Source organism: Crotalus tigris, unplaced genomic scaffold (assembly GCF_016545835.1).
Source record: "Crotalus tigris isolate CLP2741 ecotype Arizona unplaced genomic scaffold, ASM1654583v1 scf7180000019218.882973, whole genome shotgun sequence".
NCBI lineage: Eukaryota > Metazoa > Chordata > Lepidosauria > Squamata > Viperidae > Crotalus > Crotalus tigris.
The window spans coordinates 388,049-407,662 of record NW_024097440.1 but is presented as its reverse complement, the minus strand read 5'-3'; the positions used below and the strand labels follow the sequence as shown (position 1 = coordinate 407,662).

Sequence of the window (19,614 nt, the reverse complement as noted above, 5' to 3'; positions counted from 1 at the left end):
AAGTGCTTAGCAAGGTGTCAAAAACTTGATGATTAAAAAAGGGGGGGGGATTTTGGGCTTTACTGGTTACTAGATTTATTTGTTGTTATAGAAATGGCTAGTTTATAATATTATGAAAAAGTAAAAAGTTGAAGTTCAATGTTAATGCTTCCTTCCTACTGCAACAGTGGAACTCAGAAGTCAATGCCTTTTCTTTTTTTTTCCCTTCTCCCCCTCACTTTTCCCTTTTTCTCTCACCCTTTGCTAGCAAAAGCCTCTAGCTTGCTCTCATTCACTCACACATTGCTCGCACAAGCTTCTCTCTTGCTCTCATTCACTCACACATTGCTCGCACAAGCTTCTTCCTTGCTCTCATTCACTCACACGTTGCTCACACAAGCTTCTCTCTTGCTCTCATTCACTCACACGTTGCTCGCAAAAGCTTCTCTCTTGCTCTCATTCAACACATGTTGCTCGCAAAAGCCCCTCGCTCACTCTTACACTCACCCTTCACTCACAAAGGCCACTCTCTTTCTCTCCCTCACTGCTTCACTAACAAAAGCCTCTTCTCTTCTCTTCTCTTCTCTTCTCTTCTCTTCTCTTCTCTTCTCTTCTCTTCTCTTCTCTTCTCTTCTCTTCTCTTTTCTTCTCTTCTCTTCTCTTCTCTTCTCTTCTCTTCTCTTCTCTCTCTTTCTCCGTGTGTTTTTTTCTCTCCTGCCAAAACCTGCTCCTTTTATAGCTTCTCCTCTCTCTGCCTCCTCTTCCTCCTTTTCTCTTCCAGGTGTGCCAGAAACTCCGATCAGCATGCAGCCATGCACGCAGATCCTGGGGCTTCTGCCGAGCCCTGCAGCTCCAGCTGATCTCCTCCAGGCCTGCATGGCACTGCTTTAACTGATTCTGTCCCCTGCTACACTTGGCTAGGGGTCATGTACCACCTGCCAGGTGCTAAAGTACCACCCTGCACTAGAACTCCAAGGTCCCTCTCACAGTTACTGTTTTTGAGCCAGGTCTCATATAATGAGTTTCTAACAGGTTATCTGTCACGTCAAAGATTTTTTGTTTGTTTTAAGTAAGACTAGGAACGAGAACATGAATGAATCTTTCTCTCTTTTCCTCATGAAAACAAGGATGCACAGTACCGCAAGCAGAAAGCAGAAATTGGGCAGAAAGTTCCACAATTGTCTTTTTAACAGTTTTACCACTTTTAAGCACATCCTAGTCTCCCTTTTGTGGCAGCAGGAAACATTGCTTTGCCGTGATCTGATGCACATGACTGTGAAAATTAATCAGCAATATGAATTGTATCTGGAGCAGAATAGCAGCCACTATTCAGAAACAGTGACCAATGTATGGAAACAGTGACTATCACTGTGAGCACATATTGTATGTTACACCAATCCAATGAACAAAAAGTGTGGGCTTCCAGAATCTTTATTAGAGTTGCTGAGAAATTGTGGGAACTGTAGTCCACACATCTGAATGATTTAGAAATTGTGGAAATCTGGTTTAAAATCTGAACATATGTACAATAAGTCTCTCCTGCTGCTGTGTGTTTTTGACTGATGAAAGAAGAATTCACATTCACTTTTTTGCTTGTGATATTTCCTACTATTTCTAGTTTTTTTTATTTAAAAGTTTTATAAATTTATTACAGTATAAACCCCCCACCCCTTCCCCCCTCCCCCACTTCCCAGAGATGATTACAGGGTAAAAAATAAAATAAACAAACATAATCTAACTAACATAAACCAACTATACTATCAATCAAAACCATAACACACTTTAACTCCTTCTCAAAATAAATATTAACAAATTAAGTCAAAAATGATAATATAATTAAAACTAATAATAATTATCTAAGATCTACTCAAAAGCAAGATAATACTTTTCAATCTCATATTTCTTCTGAATGTAATCAATCCATCTTCTCCAAACCTTAATAAATTTTTCTTGTGAATGATCCTTCAAGTAGGCAGAGATTTTCGCCATTTCTGCTAAATTAGACACTTTAAGTATCCATTCTTCCAAAGTAGGCAATAAGTTTTTCTTCCAATATTGCCCCACCAATAATCTTGCAGCTGTTATAAGGTTCAGCATCAAATTAGTTTCTTTAACATTAAAATCTACAATAATACCCAACAAAAATAATTGCGGAGTAAACTTTATCTTTCTCTTAAAAATCTTTTGAATATTCCACCAAATCTTAATCCAAAAAGCTTTAATATCTCTACAAGTCCACCAAATATGAAAATAAGTTGCATCTAAATTTCCACATCTCCAACATTTGGGCTGTAAATTCAGATACATGCGGGACAATTTTTGGGGATCCAAATGCCATCTATAGAACATTTTATAAAAATTTTCTCTTAAGTTTTGCACCTGAGTGAATTTTACATTTCTAACCCAAATTGTCTCCCATATATCCAATAAAATCAGCTCTTGAATATTTTGCCCCCATTTAATCATACAGTCTTTAACTAATTCTGTTTCAGAATCCAATTCTATTAAAGCATTATAAATTCTTTTTATATGAAATCAACTTTGATCTTTAATCTGTTTTACCAAATTTATATCCTCTAAAGTAATACCAACCTTTTGATCTAAACTCCATCTTGCTAACAATTGATTATAATGAAACCAAGAGTGTACCATATTTTCTTGCTTCAACTCAAACAGAGACTTTAATTGCCAATCTTGCCCAACCAAACTAAATAATTCTTTATAAGAAATCTTATCCAAATTCACTCCCCTAGATACTCCCTCTATCACGTGTCCAGGAATCCCCCAAATTGGAATTTTATAATTTAACCTATAGTAATACTTTTTCCAGACACGCAACAAGGCACTTCTCAAAATATGAGTTTTAAAAATCTGATCAACTTTTTTATCATAAATTAAATAAGCGTGCCATCCATATAATAAATCCCATCCCTCAAGAGAAAGGATATTTTTATTTGTTAAGTTGAGCCAATCACTAATCAAGGTTAAAGCCACCGCATCATAGTACAATTTTAAATTAGGCACCTTAAGTCCTCCTCTTTCTTGTATAATCTTAAATTTAACTCTTGGCTTTTTCCCTGTCCAAATAAATTTATTAATCCCCTTTTGCCATTCCTCCAAATTAGCATCTTTCTTCAAAATAGGTATCATTTGAAACAAGAAAAGAAACTTTGGAAGTATATTCATTTTAACTGCTGAAATTCTCCCCAACAAAGATAATTGTAGTTTTTTCCAGTCATTTAAGTCCTTTTGCACTTTTGCCCATAAAGTCTCATAATTATTTTTATACAATTTAACATTAGAAGCTGTAATATATACTCCTAAATATTTAACCTTTCTCACTATTTCAAAACCTGTTAATTTAATCAAAACATCCTTTTCCTTCATAGACATATTTTTCAATAATATTTTAGTCTTATTATTATTTACCTTAAAACCAGAAACCTTCCCATACTGAGTTAAAATTTTTACCAAGTCCCTAACCGAGTCTGTCGGTTGAGATAATGTTACAACCAAATCATCAGCAAAAGCTCTCAACCTATAATCATTTTTATTTATTTTTATTCTCTTTATTCTAGGTGACTCCCGAATTTTAATAAGTAAAACCTCCATTGTTAAAACAAATAACAATGGGGATAAAGAACATCCCTGTCTTGTACCCTTTTCAATTTTAAATGCTTCTGTTAAACCCCCATTAACTATGATTTGTGCAGATTGTTGTTGATATATTGCCTTAAGGGCAACTAAAAATTTGTCCCCAAAATTCATTTCCTCTACTACTCTAAATAAAAATTGCCAATCTAATTGGTCAAAAGCTTTTTCAGCATCTAAAAAAATCAAAGCAGCAGGGATCTGATTATTCTTATCCAAATACTCAATTAGGTTAACAATTTGTCTAACATTATATTTCATATATCTTCCAGATATAAATCCAGATTGGTCACCATGAACCAATTGCTTCAAAACTCGCATTAATCTATTTGCCAATATTTTTGAAAAATTTTTATAATCTGTGTTCAAAAGAGAGATAGGCCTATAATTTTTGGGCTGGGTCAAATCTTGATCCTCCTTCGAAATCAATGATATAAAAGCCCTTCTCCATGATGGAGGTACCTCTACTCCCAATAGAATATTATTAAAAAGTTCCTTCAGTGGTTCTATCATTTCTTCAGATAACATTTTATAATAAATTGCTGTTAATCCATCTGTACCTGGAGCCTTACCAACTTTCAATTGTTTAATAGCCGAAATAATCTCATCCGAAGTAATTAAACCATTAATCTCATCTCTTTGATCAGTAGTAAGTTTAGGAAAATGTAATTCCTGTAAATACTTTTCTATATCTGAAACTTGTATGTTTTCACTAGCATATAACTTTGAATAAAAATCTAAAAAACTCTTTTTAATCAAATTTTGTTGATAAACTTCTTTACCTTTATAATTTATTTTTTCTATAATCCTTGATTTCTGTTTCTTTCGTAGTTGGTAAGCCAACCACCTACCAGGTTTGCTTGCATTGCAAAATGTATTATGTTGCATATACCTCAAATTAATTGCAATCTGATCAGCTATCAGAATATTAAACTGCTCCTTAAGCAAACTGATAGAAGCCTTTAAGTTATTGTCCAATGGATTTAATGTAAGAGCCTTTTCCTTAGAGTTAATCTCTACTTCCAGCTCTTTACGTTTCTGCATCTGTTTACGTCTATGTGTATTATTCATATAAATCAAGACCCCTCTCATATATGCTTTACTGGCGTCCCATACCATTGGCATCGAGGTACCCTTATGCATATTCAAAAGAAAAAATTCCTTTAAATAATCTCTATATCTCTGTAAATTCCCCTCATATCTAAATAAATTTTCATTCAATCTCCAAGTCCTTCTATTCCCATCTTCAGTAGATAACTCCATCCATACAGGACTATGGTCTGATAATATTCTTGCAAATATCTTGGCATTCTTCACCCTAGGAAAGAGATCATTAGTAATTAAGAAAAAGTCAATTCTGGAGTACGACTGATGCCTATCCAAAAAAAGGTAAAGTCTCTTTCTTCCATATTCCATTCACGCCAAATGTCTTTAAGTTCCATAGTTTTTGAAGACCCCTAAATATTTGAAATTCTTTGCAACTGATAAGAGCGCCTATTAGTAAAACACATAGTCATTTCAAAGTTAAATTTTATTGAGTGTTTGTTGATTATTGTAAGCATATGAAGTTTTCCAGATGTTTGCCAGCTTGTATCACTCAATAATAAAATAAAAGATTAGATGCCATTTAGCTATAACTAAATTTCTATAAGCATTTGGGGGCTCAGAACAATTAAAAAACACAAAACACTAAAAATCAAATCAATACAGTTTAAGCCCAAAACTTAAGTTTTATTTATTTACTAAAATGGTAACGTGGCTTACTCTTGACTTCAGACAGTTCTCAAAATATGATAAAAAGAACAAGCACATAAACGTCATAAAAAATATTTAAGGAATAAAAATGACATGTGATGCAATTTTATACTTTCAGTGCTCACCAAAAAAGCCATGGTCTTATGAAGGGTGGGTGCCTACAAATTTCAAGGTGCAATATATTATGGTTTGGACGTTCACAGAAAAATTTTGCTTCTGTTCCTAATAAAATATGTAGCAAAAATTTCTATGCAATGTCCATTGATTGTGTGCAGAAACTGTTGGCCATATTCAGTGTCACAGAATATCCCAAAATTTGGTTTAATATGCCAGAATATAAACAGGAAATGTGCATATCCATATCTTGTTCATATTCAGGCTGCGATATCTGAGTTAGAAGAAGATATGTGATGTCTACGTTGAATAAATAAGTTTTTCATTACAGCAAAAATCAGCACTTGGAGGTTGGTAAGGAAAACCTGAGTATAAATAAATAGAAGCCTTTGACAACAGGCAGGCAAGAATAGGTGATTAGAAGGATCATAAAAATAGTTATTAAGAGTAAACTGATGTAACAGATAGCCGGATCTAGGTGTCACTAAAATGTTACCTTTTGGTTAGAAAGCATCTCCTGAACATCTCAAAAGGAAAATGTAGGAGAATAAAACTATAATCACAGACCAGGAATTTAACTGGCATTCATAATATATATTATCTTCCACAAACAAGTCATAAAATATACTTATCTAGTCTTTTGCAGGAGTGTGGGATAAGGAGAAGTTCAATTTAGTGCAAAGGTACCTAATAATTTCAAGGACAAAAGGAGGGATTAGTGGGTTTCCATTTAAGACCATTTGAAGTTGCTAAGCTCCAATTGGTTGCTTAGAAACTAAACCACAGTTTATATTCTTGCAGGGTACCATTCTGGGTCTTCATCTCAAAGACCCGAGGCACAGAAGCATCCAGTGTCCCTAATGATTTTGAAATTATTCACAGGTGTCCAGCAAAAAAAAAGGTGAGTAGCATTTTTTAAATTGGAAAAACAAAGTTTCCCATATCATTGCTTTATTAAAAAATATGGAGGGAGAGAGTGTATAGACTATCGAGTTTATCTTTTCTCCAAATAAATGGCTATTTGAAATTCTTGTACTGGCTGTCCATTTTAAAAGCAAATAAGAAAATGTAAGCGAAAAAGAGTAAAAGTGATTTAGCAGCATTCTGCTGCACGAAAGCTGCTTGGTGTATTTGCACAGAGTTGTGTGTCATAAATTTGTATATAACAGACAGAGTTCCAAGTGGAAATCAGAATAACTAGAATATTTTTTCATACAGAAATGTGGTCTTATCTGCTGGATTTTTGCCAGTTGTGAAAAAGCTAAAACAAAAATTGGCTATATAATTGTGATAGAAAGAGCAGTTTCTATAACATTGATCTCAGCAGGAACCAGAGTACAATTAATTTTTCTTTATTAAGTTGGTACCATTGAGTTGAGTTCATCTCCTGGTGCCTGGAAGTACAAATATCCCATTTTGATTTGTTCATCCAGAAATATGAACAATACCAATTTTGTATTTTCAGCCAAGCCACAGATTGAAATCCAGTTATCTTTGGAATACACACTTATCCAAAAGTTGAAATGCAGCTTGATATATATTACAGAACAGCCTCTCTCTCTTCATGAAAATACTACTGAAATTATAATAGTCTGTACAACCTGTGGACATTAGGTATAACTGCTAACAAAAGGCATGGAAAATGATGCATACAGATGCATAAACATTCAAGCTCAAAAAAAAAAGCAGAGGAATAGGATCAATTGAATTTATGAATGGAAAAATTTGAAACCATGAGAAGTTGCAATGTGCATATTTGTCCTTCCTTATTCTCAAACGTGGTGACACATTGATGGAAAAGAACATTAATAGCATGCATATAGTAAGATTCAGCACAGAATAACAAAGTTGCAAGGGACCTTGGAGGTCTTCTAGTCCAACCCCCTACTCAAACAGAAAACCCTATACCATTTCAGACAAATGGTTTCATTTCACTTCATTTCAATACAGTACTCTACAGTACAGTGAATTTTAAAACTGAGGAAGCCAGCTATTAAATTCAGAGAGCTAAGCAGAAATGGTTATGCCTGCAGAATCTAACATGCTGATAACACAGTGTGAATAACACTTTTAGGGTTAGATAGGACACTCTCTTCTAGCTAGGACCAAACTATATTTGGTTTTAATGTGCAGGTTTTTCTCAAAATTCAAATACCCAAAGCTGGGAATGCTAGCAATTAGTGGAACTTCAGCAGAGAGGGAACTTAATGTCTGATCCTAAAGCAGCTGCATTTTGAATTTGGGGAGATGGTATATCAGCAGCTGTATGAATTTAGTGCTGAGAAAATGATGGCTTTGTAGTTGTTCTTTCAGCAACTGGAAATGATTAGAATGTGAGCTTGGACTTTCATAAAGTGGTTTTAATTCTTCTGGAAAATCATCATCTCCTCTGTTGCTATCTGAATATTCTTCCAAAATTTGATAGATTAAAAATAGGAACATGATCTGTTCCCTTTAAGATAATATGAAATTTAGACCAGAGTGGAGTGAAGAAACTGTAATAAAAGCAATAACAATGTATAAGTTGGCTTGCTACAAGTTGAAACCCCTATAGTTGCTAGAAGGCAATTAAAATGTTAGGAGAATTCCTTTTATGTACTGAGAGATAGAAGTGAAAGGAAGAATGTCTGTCGACATCATGTTAAAAAAGTTATTTACTGGAAAAGGTAACCCTGATTTGAACAGCTGGTATTAGGTACACTTCCACTTAGAGGCCTTTCCCCTTATCATTATTTGCCCTTCTACTTGTTTTGAAACTTAGGAGGAAAAGATTGGACATAAAAGCTGAAAAGGATGGTGTTAATATTCCTCTCATGTACTTTTGGGGTCTCTTTCCACAGTTTAATCAGATTTGGTTGTCTTCTTCTGCTGGTGTGAATGCCTTTTGAACAATTACAGAAGCAAAATTCTGCTCAAGGAGACCTGATCCCTCCCTCTACATTAATACAGATTTTTCTGGATAGCTCACAAGCAAGGTATGAAGGCTACAGCTTTTTTTTCTACCATTGCCTCTTCCTCTGTCTTCACTGGGATTCAACTGTATATTATCCATGGTTCCACATGTCCATTTTGAGCAGCTATGGGAAAATTATATAGTCAGCTGTTCCCAAGATATAACATAGAAAGAAGCTATTGAAAAGCCCAACAGCTGGATGGCTACAAGCTCCCCATCTTTGCTCTTGAGTAGAAGTGCTAGGTGGATCAATTTTATAATATCAGCTTTGGAAAAAGATCATTGCTGAGTTTATAGCAATAGAATCCACCAATTAACACATTCAGTGAAGCAGCATTTTGTTTTGTTTTACCAGACCTGAATTTATTGTCAGTAAATGTTAAAACATTAGCAGAGAAAAATATCTGGCTCTGCCTTCTTCAAATTACTGTGCACAATTTCTCTAAGATGCCCCCCTTTTTTCTTTAAGGGTAAAGACTCAATTGCTTATTTTAACCTCTTGCTCTTTTGAAAGTTACCTCTGGTTATTTTACTGTTACAATAATGCTTTCCAAAGGTATTTGAAATTGAGAGAACCTACTGTATTCTCTTGGCAATTGGCTATTTCCACCCCACTGTAGAAAACTTAAAAACCAAGTGGTTTGAGAAGAATGTTTCAATTGATACCTTGGTTTTAACCAAGCACAATAATAAACCCTTAAGTAGTTTAAAAAAGAATGTTGAGGTTTTTTTTACCTTATGATATACTGGACTTTCCCATCAATTTATTCTATATGTTTCTCTTGAAGCCCCTTTTCCCACCTAAATTGGGATGTCCCATCTTGTGACAGCTGGAAACCTATTATTATGAGTTCTCACCTCTCTGGTGGTTTCAGAATGCCTGGACCTTTATAGCCACTGAGATAGCTCTTTCATGGTACAGAATATTTTGACCAGCATAGAGGAGATGATTAACAACTCATGTGGCTTCTTTGGTCTTGGGTGGCATATCAGCCCAAGGCCTGGTGTTGATAATTAAGGCCTACATGAGTATATTTGCTGTCCTGCCCTTTGAGAATAAAAAACCCAACAACCCTCAGCCAGTTATAATGGCCACAATAAGAACTTCCAGATGTCCCTGGGATGCTGTAAGTTCTTCAAATGCACAGAATGCAGAGAGAATATAATCTATGTGTGTGAATCAGTATATACGGCTTATTTGCCTTAATCACCACCTCATGAAGGTAAGAAACAATATTAGGTAGGAAGAATTGTGTACTTATTTAATTGTTGTTTCTTCTCAGTAGGTTTACTGCAGGGGTTCTCAACCTTGGCAACTTTAAGACTTGTGGACTTCAACTCCCAGAATTCCTCAGCCAGCAAAGCTGGCTGAGGAATTCTGGGAGTTGAAGTCCACAAGTCTTAAAGTTGTCAAGGTTGAGAACCCCTGGTTTACTGAGACTATTTAGATAAATAGGGTGTTCATAAGATTACTTGAAAAGACCCTTTTCTGGATTACTTGAAAAAGACCCTTATTCTGGATTCATTATCCAGAATAAGTTCTAACTCCAATAGCCCCAAAAAAGAAAAAAGAAAAAAAAGAGAACAGGTTAGTGCTCATGGAACTCAAAGCTGACTTTAAACTACCATGGAGTTCTGTTTTTTTGTACGCCTTATATTGCACAAGCAAGCACTTATGTAATTGCAAAGGCTTTATGTTAAATATAGCAGCCTTTTATAACTTCAAGATTTTTGTCCCTTTTCTGTAAAAACCAATATATTTTTAGACTTCCCATAGATAATCTACTATTAGCATCTTGCAATGGGCCTGAGCCAGTTTTACATGAATGGGAGACCTGTGTTCTACAACTGAAAAGAGCAGGTAGTTCTCCTCTAGTCAAGCTGTTCAGTTTTAAAACAACTGCCATTCACTAGACCAGTGGTGGTGAACCTATGGCACCTGTGCCAGAGGCGGCACTCAGAGCCCTCACTTGTGGGCACGCAAGCTGTTGCCCCAGACCCGCCTCTCCCCATGCCCCCTCCTCACTAGCAGCCTCCCTGGAGGAGAGTTGCCCCTGGGCGTGGCCCATGTACAGCAGCACAGCCAAGGACATGGCAGCCGGGCAGCAGGGACAAGATTCCATCCTCACACCCCGTCGTGTGCAGATGATGGTGAGGGGCACAGGTGGAGGGCGTGGCCACCATGGCACTGCAGGGCCACCTGAATGATCTGCTGCGGCGGGCCATGGAGACAGTGGGTGGCCCTGTGGACAGGCAGAGGCAGGCGGAGCAGGCAGGGGTGGGCGGGAGGGATAGGGCGGTTTTTAGGCACGGTCTCTAAAAGGTTCGCCATCACTGCACTAAACCTTGACATTTTTAAGATGTGTGGACTTCAACTCCCAGAATTCCCCAGTCAGCCAGATGTCTTAAAGTCGTCAATGTTGAAAAATACTGTACGAGAAATGTAGTTTGACTAAACAGAAGAAGTTTTGTTTGAAACCAGAACTACTAACACCCTCTTGATCTGAGTAATGAGAGTACAAAATTCTTCAGCAAAATTTTTGTGGCAAGAGTTCAAAATTCTCAATAGTTTCAGTGAAACATCTTTCTCCTCTCCTTTAGCTTCCCTTTTGACAGCTGTTCTAACTATTGTCTGGTCTAATATTAGTGAGCTTAATTTAAAAACTAGTGGACCGAATGGAACAAAAAAGCATGGGATCAACCATGGACCAGTGTTAGGTTTTACAACATATTATACAAAAAAATACTCAGAGGGAAAAAAAATACTTCAGAGGAATCCCATACATATGACCTTCATTGACTTCAAAGCAGCTCTTGACTCTGTTTCTAGAGAACTGTGGAACAAATTGGAGATCTTATCCATTCGTAGGTGCCTCCTGGCATTCTTTATTAAAATGCTGCTTGATAATTCCTTTATCTAAATTAGGTTTGACAATAAAGATCAGCTTTCTGCTCTGGGGCCTACTTCCAAAGTGTTGATCAGAGTGTATTTTAAAACTTTTCCTATTTTTCCTATTTAATTGTTTGTATCCATTGGAGGGAAACAAATCACAAAACTGGAACATCTCCTGCCAGGACTGGTGGATAGATTTGTTATTTCAATATGCAGATTATGAAGCCATTTTCTCAACTTCAGCACTTGGACTAAGGCAGGGGTGTCAAACTTGCAACGTCACGTGATGTGTTGCAACGTATTGTGACTTTTTTTCCATTGCCGGCAATGGGGTAGGCGTGGTTTTGTCATGATGCATCTGGCCTGCGGGCTGGCAGTTTGATACTCCTGGACTAAGGAGAACATTAGATCCAGTTGCCTCCCATTGTGCAGATAATGACCTGGTTATTAAATATAAATTATGTTTTTTTCTCAAAGGGACCTTAAATACAAATGGCAAAATAACAGGAATGTTATTGAAAAGGTTAAGGCCTTTAATTATCTTGGAATTATTTTTCTTGCAACAGCTTAAATTCAGCTTTTAAAGGAAATGGTAAAAAAAGCCACAGCTACCATATTAAGGTCTTTTCATACAGCAAGAGATGATTATATACCAGTTGAAGTAAAAAGTGTTTGAGGTTAAAGTAAGGGCACTTTGTTTGTTATGGCTTTCAACTACAGCTAGTCCTTGCTTAATGACCATTAATTAAGTTACAATGGCAGTGAAAAAAAGGGATGTACTATTGACTCTCGCAGTTATGACCATCACAGCTTGCTGTGGTCATGTGATTGTCATTTGCAACCTTCTCAACCAGCATTCGACAAGCAAAGTAAATAGGAAGCTGGCAGGACATCATAAGCTGTGATCAGATGATGTCTTGCTTAATGACCACAACCAGGACTGCTGGAACTGCCAATGTTAAGCCAGGCAGTCATATGATAGTTCATTTAATGGCCACCTCACTTAGCGACTCAGTTCCCAGTCTGATTTAAGGTTGTTAAGCAAGAATTACGTGTATGCACCTATAAGAACATGGAGCTGTTAAAGGGCATTCAATCAGGATTTCTATGGGACATTTTGGGACTCTCTAGTGCAGACATGTCAAACTCACGACATCATGTGACGTCGTGCAACGTATCGGAGCTTTTTTGCCATTGCTGGCAATGGGGTGGGCGTGGCTCCAGTATGATGAAACCCACGGGCCGGCAGTTTGACACCCCTGCTCTAGTGCATCCCAAACACAATTGTTCGCACTAAGATGAGAGGAGAGATAGTATTGTTAGCTATTAGTTTAAATTATTTTCAAATCAAATAGTTTGGCTGCTCTAACTCTAAGCTAAATAGCAGCCTTCCTAGTGGAAATTATTTCATTTTCACCTTAAGTCCACTTTGTAGACTTTCACTTACTTGCACCAATCTCAATGGCTAGATAGTTCTTTTAACAATGTACAGAGTGATTGACTTTCAAAATGTCTTACTTTGTCCCAGAGAGACCAAAACAATAATAAGTCCTTATTATATATTGCTGCAGTGCCTTTTTATAGACATATTCATGCTGTATAAATATTTTCCCAATTTCAACATGATATTTGGAGAGGACATAGGATGACTAAGTCTCCTACTAACTAATCAGGAGGTGGAGATCTCAGGCAGCAAAGCCAAATTAAGTATCCTGATTATGACGGATTATAAAGGATAGTTTCAGAGGAGGTATTGTTATATTATCTTAATATAATTTTATATATGCTTTGGTATATTTTAGCTGTATTTGAATTCCCATGTACTTATTTTATTAATAACTTTAAACTTTTGTTATGGTGATAATAAAATAAACAATTTATTAAATAAGGAAAGGAACCATTTATTTTTCCTAAATGTCTCAAATGTACTATTTCAGGCTTTTCTGAGGGGACAATTTCAGCCTTCTGCAGAGGACAAAATGGCAACTGCCAGTTCTGACACTGTTCTCCCAATCTGATATCACACCCCACCCCATTTTGGTTCTAGGAATCCTATGTTGACTATGGAATTATGGGAAATGCAGTCCCAACATAGGAAAGTAGTAGTTTGGGGGAGGATGTTTTAGATATTACGAACGCTGCTAATAACAGGAATAGGTTATTTCTACTGGTAATAGAAACAACGTGGTATAGTGATTAAGCTATTGATTAGGCTCAGGGAGATCCATGCTAAAGGCCATTTTCATCTATGAAAATTCATTGGTGTCTTTGGGTCAGTGAATCTCTCTCTCTCTCTCTTTCTCTCTCTCTCTCCCTCCCCCAAAATCTACCTTGAAAATTTGTTGTTAGGGGTATCAAAGGAAGAGAGAATTCCATGTAAATTGTTCTGAAAAATGGTTTGTGTGTGAATAAAACAAATAAAATAAAACAAATCCCAGCTGAAAGATATTAGATTAGAGAATGCTATTCCCGTATGTATATCTAGTAATAATAATAATAAAGTTGGAAGGGACCTCGGAGGTCATCTAGTCCAACCCCCTGCTCAGGCAGGAAACCCTATTTTAGGGATGAGTAAGCTTATTGAAATTAAAGAGAAATTCTCAGAGTAGAGGTCCAGTAGACTACAGTTATTCTGGGATGAAACAATGATAAAATGGAACTATTAGTTCTACTACAAAATTTCAGTCTCTACACAGTTCCATCTCCATCAGTCCTCAAAAGTTCATTCTATGAAAGACTCTTGGGGCTCAAATAATATTGCTGACTGAATTTACCAAACATTCTGTTTCTGAAGGCAAATTATACAGAGTGAAATAAATATTGTCAACATTTGTATTATGAAATGCATTTCTTAGTATTAATGCTAAAATGTACTTTGGTTTCTTCATAGGTTACAATACCAAATATGAAGACTCTGCTTCTCCTTATCAATATTCTTGGACTAGTTGTTGCTTCTCCTGTAAGTGAACTGAACTGTAACAAAAATTAACTACAACTGAAATTAGCTGTCTACATCTATTAGATATAGACAGCTTAAATAAGCTTGATGATCAAGTAGTTAGATCCGGAGCAAACTTGCAAAATGGCTTGTTCAGAAAAAACATGGGAAAATAGAAAAGAAGTTTCAAGGGAATTGGTGGAAACTATGTTAATTCATAAAAACTCTACAAGATCAAAATTCACATGCTTGCAATAAGATTGTTTGCTTATGTTCTTTGTAGTTATGGACATGCTGACTAGGATTTCTGGGAATGGTAATGGCTACATATCTAAAAATTGGGAAATTGCTATATTGACAACAGATGGCTTTGTGGCATATAATAACTGATTTAGTCTCATCGTATGTTTTGCAGACATTTTTGAAAAACATGAGTACAAATGCAAGAGTGGAAATTCAGCTTTTCTTTTTACTTCACTGGCTGTTCCATGTTAGTGATTTAATAGCATCATTCAGCAGTTTGTTAAGTAATCTGTCAGTAATGGAGATGGTTTTATGCCATTCCACTATTGACTGGCTAATGCTGTTTTCTGCCCATCCCCTAAAATGGAGGTAGACAACCTGTGGCCCTTGAGCATAGGAAGTTCCTCAAACTTTGTGGTGGGGGCAGTCTCAGGCAATTTCAAAGATTACCCCATGCTAAAAATCTGTGGCACAGTATTGGAAAGAATAAAAAAATGAGAAGTAAATTAGGCATTAATAAATCTATCTATCCTACATAGCACTAGTGCTTAGATTTATCTACTACTTCACTGTGCTTTAGAGCAGGGGTCCCCAACCCCCAGTCCATGGACCGGTATTGGGCCTCAGCATGCCAGCAAGTGGACCGCACAAACAAGCAAAACCCCATTCGCCGGATGCAGGCAGCACACAAAACCACGGCCCCTCTGGTCCACGGAAAAACCTCTCTCCACATAACCGGTCCCTGGTGCCTAAAAAGTTGGGGACCTCTGCTTTACAGCACTCTCTGAGCAGTTTCCAGTGTAAACTGCTCAGAGAGGACAATCTGGGTCCTCATTTTACTGATCTCAAAAGGATGGAAGTCTGAGTCAACCTTGAGCTGGTCAGGATCAAACTCATAGTGGTGGGCATAGTTTACCTGGAATGTCAATTACACAGTTTTCATATTCATTTCATATTGATGTTATTATTTTAATCCTTTCTTTCTTTCCAAATAATTCTATCGTTTGTGTTATTTACCTAAATTACTAGAAAGTTTTGTATTTCATTTTTATGTTATTATATTTAGTTGTAATGTTGTGTTTTCTGGTTTTATAAAGTTTTATCTAGGTATATCTTACAGTTAAAATTGTCCTTATTGAATTGATTGCAAATTTTGGTATGTACCATGTGCTGATTTATGACTATAATAAAACTTATTTATTTAAGAAAATGTATAGGATTCTCAGTGACTTCAGGCAGCTTACAAAGATAAAAACTTACAAAGCCAATATAAAAACAATAAAAAATCAATAACATAATAATAATAATAATAATAATAATAATAATAATAATAATAATAATAATAATAATAATAATAATAAAGTTGGAAGGGACCTTGGAGGTCATCGAGTCCAAACCCTGCTCAGGCAGGTAACCCTATACCATTTTGGACAAATGGCTGTCCAGTTTCTTCTTAAAAACTTCCAGTGTTGGAGCATTCACCGCTTCTGGAGGCAGGTTGTTCCATTGGTTAATTGTTCTAACTGTCAGGAAGTTTCTCCTTAGTTCTAGGTTGCTTCTCTCCTTCATTAGCTTCCATCCGTTGCTTCTTGTCCTGCCCTCAGGTGCTTTGGAGAATAGCTTGACTCCCTCTTCTTTGTGGCAGCCTCTGAGATATTGGAACACTGCTATCATGTCCCCTCTCGTCCTTCTCTTCGTTAAACTAGACCAGTGGTTCTCAACCTTTCTAATGCCGCGACCCCATAATACAGTTCCCCATGTTGTGGTGACCCCCAACCACTTATACATCACCGAGTGCCAGGGGCGTGGCCAAAGAAAAGGGGGAAAAAATGGCGGACATCCTTGTTTGGCGACCCCTGTGAAATGGTCGTTCGACCCCAAATGGGGTCCCGACCCACAGGTTGAGAACCACTGGACTAGACATACCCAACAATAGTCAATCAAATAAGCCAGTTGATGGACTCCATCCTACCCTGGGGTCCCCAGACCATTAGCAAGCTAGGTATTCAGGGCCTTGCAAAAGATACTTTATATTTATTCCCATTATGCTATTTCCTGTCATTATGCAATGTGTAAAAAAGAAGTCTAACAAGTAATAAGATAAAGAAATTATAATCATGAGCTAAGAAAAGGAAATGTAACTAAATCTGGTTTACACCAAAAACATTTTGTATACGTAGCTCTCCATAATTTGACTTGCAACCATTGCAAATCAACCAGCTTTCTATTCTGTCTTGTGCAGTGTGTCATACATGGCTTTGTGTTCTTTCAATCTCTCTCTTTCTGAGGTTCTCATCAACTCCATCCAACTTTGACTTTCTCGATCTTCTCTTTCTTCTCTCTCCATTTGTTCTTCCTTCTTGAGTTTGTTTTGATTTTGATCCTTATCACAGGATGTCAATAATTCTTTATCTTGGATACAAAGAGAATCACCAGTGCAAAAGAAGTTTATTCAGTTAGCGATTCTCTTTATATCCAAACTAAAGAATTATTGACATCCTATGATTCCTGAAGGCAAATTTAAAAAAGGGGAGGTTTGCTCCAAAATCCATACTTTTGCATAATACTCCTCTAAATATGTTCACATGCTAATATTTTATGATTTTTTTTGTGACAGATCCAGAGGAGTGATGTACTTAGAAGAGACCCCAGGGACAATATCAATTCTACTAATGTAGATAAAAAAATATTAGTTAATCCTGCCCATAAAAATGAGCGGAAGCAAAACAGAGATGGTAATCCCCAGGAAGGAGGAATATTGCTCAACCTCAAGAAACAGCATGTTACAGCTGGAAAACTCTCTACACGTGATGCTTTCAGTCCCTACCGAGGGCATCAAAATGCAAAGGAGAGACTGCTGCTTCAGGAGAGCATAGGACTTGCACAAACCACAAGTAACAACCAGTATAACAACCAGTATAATACACAGGAAAATCTGGGTCAACACCTTAAAAGCTCTCAGGTGGATCTTTTCAAAAAGACTAGCAATGTTGAAGAACATTACATTGAGGATAAGAGAGAGAACAGTGCAGTTCTAGGTCCAGCAGCCACAACAGGAAGCCCCAACATTCGTGAGACAGATTCCTTTGCTGAAAAACAGTATATTGAGGGATCCCAAACCAGAAATGGACTTAAGTCAAGAAAAGATGCTGATGTCTTCTCTAATGATCATTACAGTTTTGATAGCTTCAATTTATATGATGAGGGCATGCAAGGAGATGACCCAGGATATGCTGATGACTCTGATTCTAGTGAGAGCAATTCCAACCAGCACCCTGGGGCACCAGGTAGTTCCAGTGATTCAAATGATGAGGAATCAGAACAATCGAGCCACTCAGAACAATCAAGCCCTGGAAGCCCAGGGGGTTCAAATGGATCCCAAGACTCCAGCAACACGGATGACTCCAGCAACACGGATGACTCCAGTAGCTCAAGTGGCTCTAGTGATTCTAGTGACTCTAGTGATTCAAGCAGCTCCAGTGATTCAAGCAGCTCCAGTGCCTCTAGTGATTCGAGCAGCTCCAGTGATTCAAGCAGCTCCAGTGACTCCAGTGATTCGAGCAGCTCCAGTGACTCCAGTGATTCGAGCAGCTCCAGTGACTCCAGTGATTCGAGCAGCTCCAGTGACTCCAGTGATTCAAGCAGCTCCAGTGACTCCAGTGATTCGAGCAGCTCCAGTGACTCCAGTGATTCAAGCAGCTCCAGTGGCTCCAGTGATTCAAGCAGCTCCAGTGACTCCAGTGATTCAAGCAGCTCCAGTGACTCCAGTGATTCAAGCAGCTCCAGTGATTCAAGCAGCTCCAGTGACTCTAGTGATTCAAACAGCTCTAGTGACTCCAGTGATTCTAGCACTTCCAGTGATTCAAGCAGCTCCAGTGACTCCAGTGATTCCAACAGTTCTAGTGCTTCCAGTGATTCAAGCAGCTCCAGTGACTCCAGTGATTCCAACAGTTCCAGTGCTTCCAGTGATTCAAGCAGCTCTAGTGATTCCAGTGACTCGAGCAGCTCCAGTGCCTCTAGTGATTCAAGCAGCTCCAGTGAGTCAAGCAGCTCCAGTGACTCCAGTGATTCAAGTAGCTCCAGTGACTCCAGTGATTCCAGCAGCTCCAGTGACTCCAGTGATTCAAGCAGCTCCAGTGCCTCTAGTGATTCTGGAGATTCTAGCGACTCATCTAGCAGCTCAAGTAGCTCCAGTAATTCTAGTGATTCCAACAGCTCCAGTGATTCAAATGATTCCAGTGCCTCTAGTGATTCTGGTGATTCTTCTGAGTCCAGTAGCTCTAGTGATTCCAATAGTCCAAGCGATTCCAGCAGCTCCAGTGCTTCCAATGCCTCCGATGATTCTAATGGCAATAGCAGTTCCAGTGATTCTGGCAATTCCAGTAATTCCAGCAGTTCAAAATAAACTATCTGAGAGGCGAAACAGTAGGAAAAAGCGGCACTTATGAATATAATAAGTCAAAATGGTAGCGTTGTTGGCGAAAGTGTAAATAGTACATTTCACTCTTATTTTGATAACTGCTTCACTGTTTTAGGCAAGGAAGTCCAATGAAGTAACAAATTCTTCAACCTTTTATGCAACACTTTGTGTCTATTTTGGCTGCTCTACTGACTTCATTATTGCAAAAAAGATAACTATCCATGATATGAAATATTCACAATTATGATAAAATCCAGAGTTCTCAAAAAACAACAACTCCACCACCCTACAAGCCCTAAACAATTTTCATATTTCTCCAATAATAAAATAACAGTTGCAACTGGTTCCAAACTATTTTGTGAACAAAGGATGCACTTTGAATTGATAACAGTGCTCTTTTTTCAGACACCCATTTGGAAACCAGAGTTCTACACGTGTACATGTCTGAACAGAGTTCCTCATGATTCCTTGAGGACTGTCACATTATTTAAGGTGGGCTAAAACCAATTGCTTGTTCACCTTTTGCACTCACTATCACAATGTGGATTTTTTTTTTATGTACGTAGCATAATGTCTAACTTGGCATAATGTGTGAGTCCAGTCTTTGGGATGTATGGCTTCAACAACTGTATGAACACAAATGTATAGATATAATTATAAATATAAGG

The 19,614-nt window shown here is 37.4% G+C and overlaps 1 protein-coding gene across 1 annotated transcript in view; it reads left to right on the top strand.

Moving 5' to 3' along the window:
- Positions 1–18,931, top strand: part of MUC21 (mucin 21, cell surface associated) — a gene marked incomplete at its 5' end in the record, with an annotated part of 45,974 nt that extends 27,043 nt beyond the window's left edge. Inside the window, one exon of the mRNA XM_039361176.1 lies at positions 17,754–18,931. Within this exon, the coding sequence (XP_039217110.1) occupies positions 17,754–18,931 (1,178 nt within the window). The remainder of the gene's footprint in view (positions 1–17,753) is intronic.
- Positions 18,932–19,614: the final 683 nt, after the last annotated feature.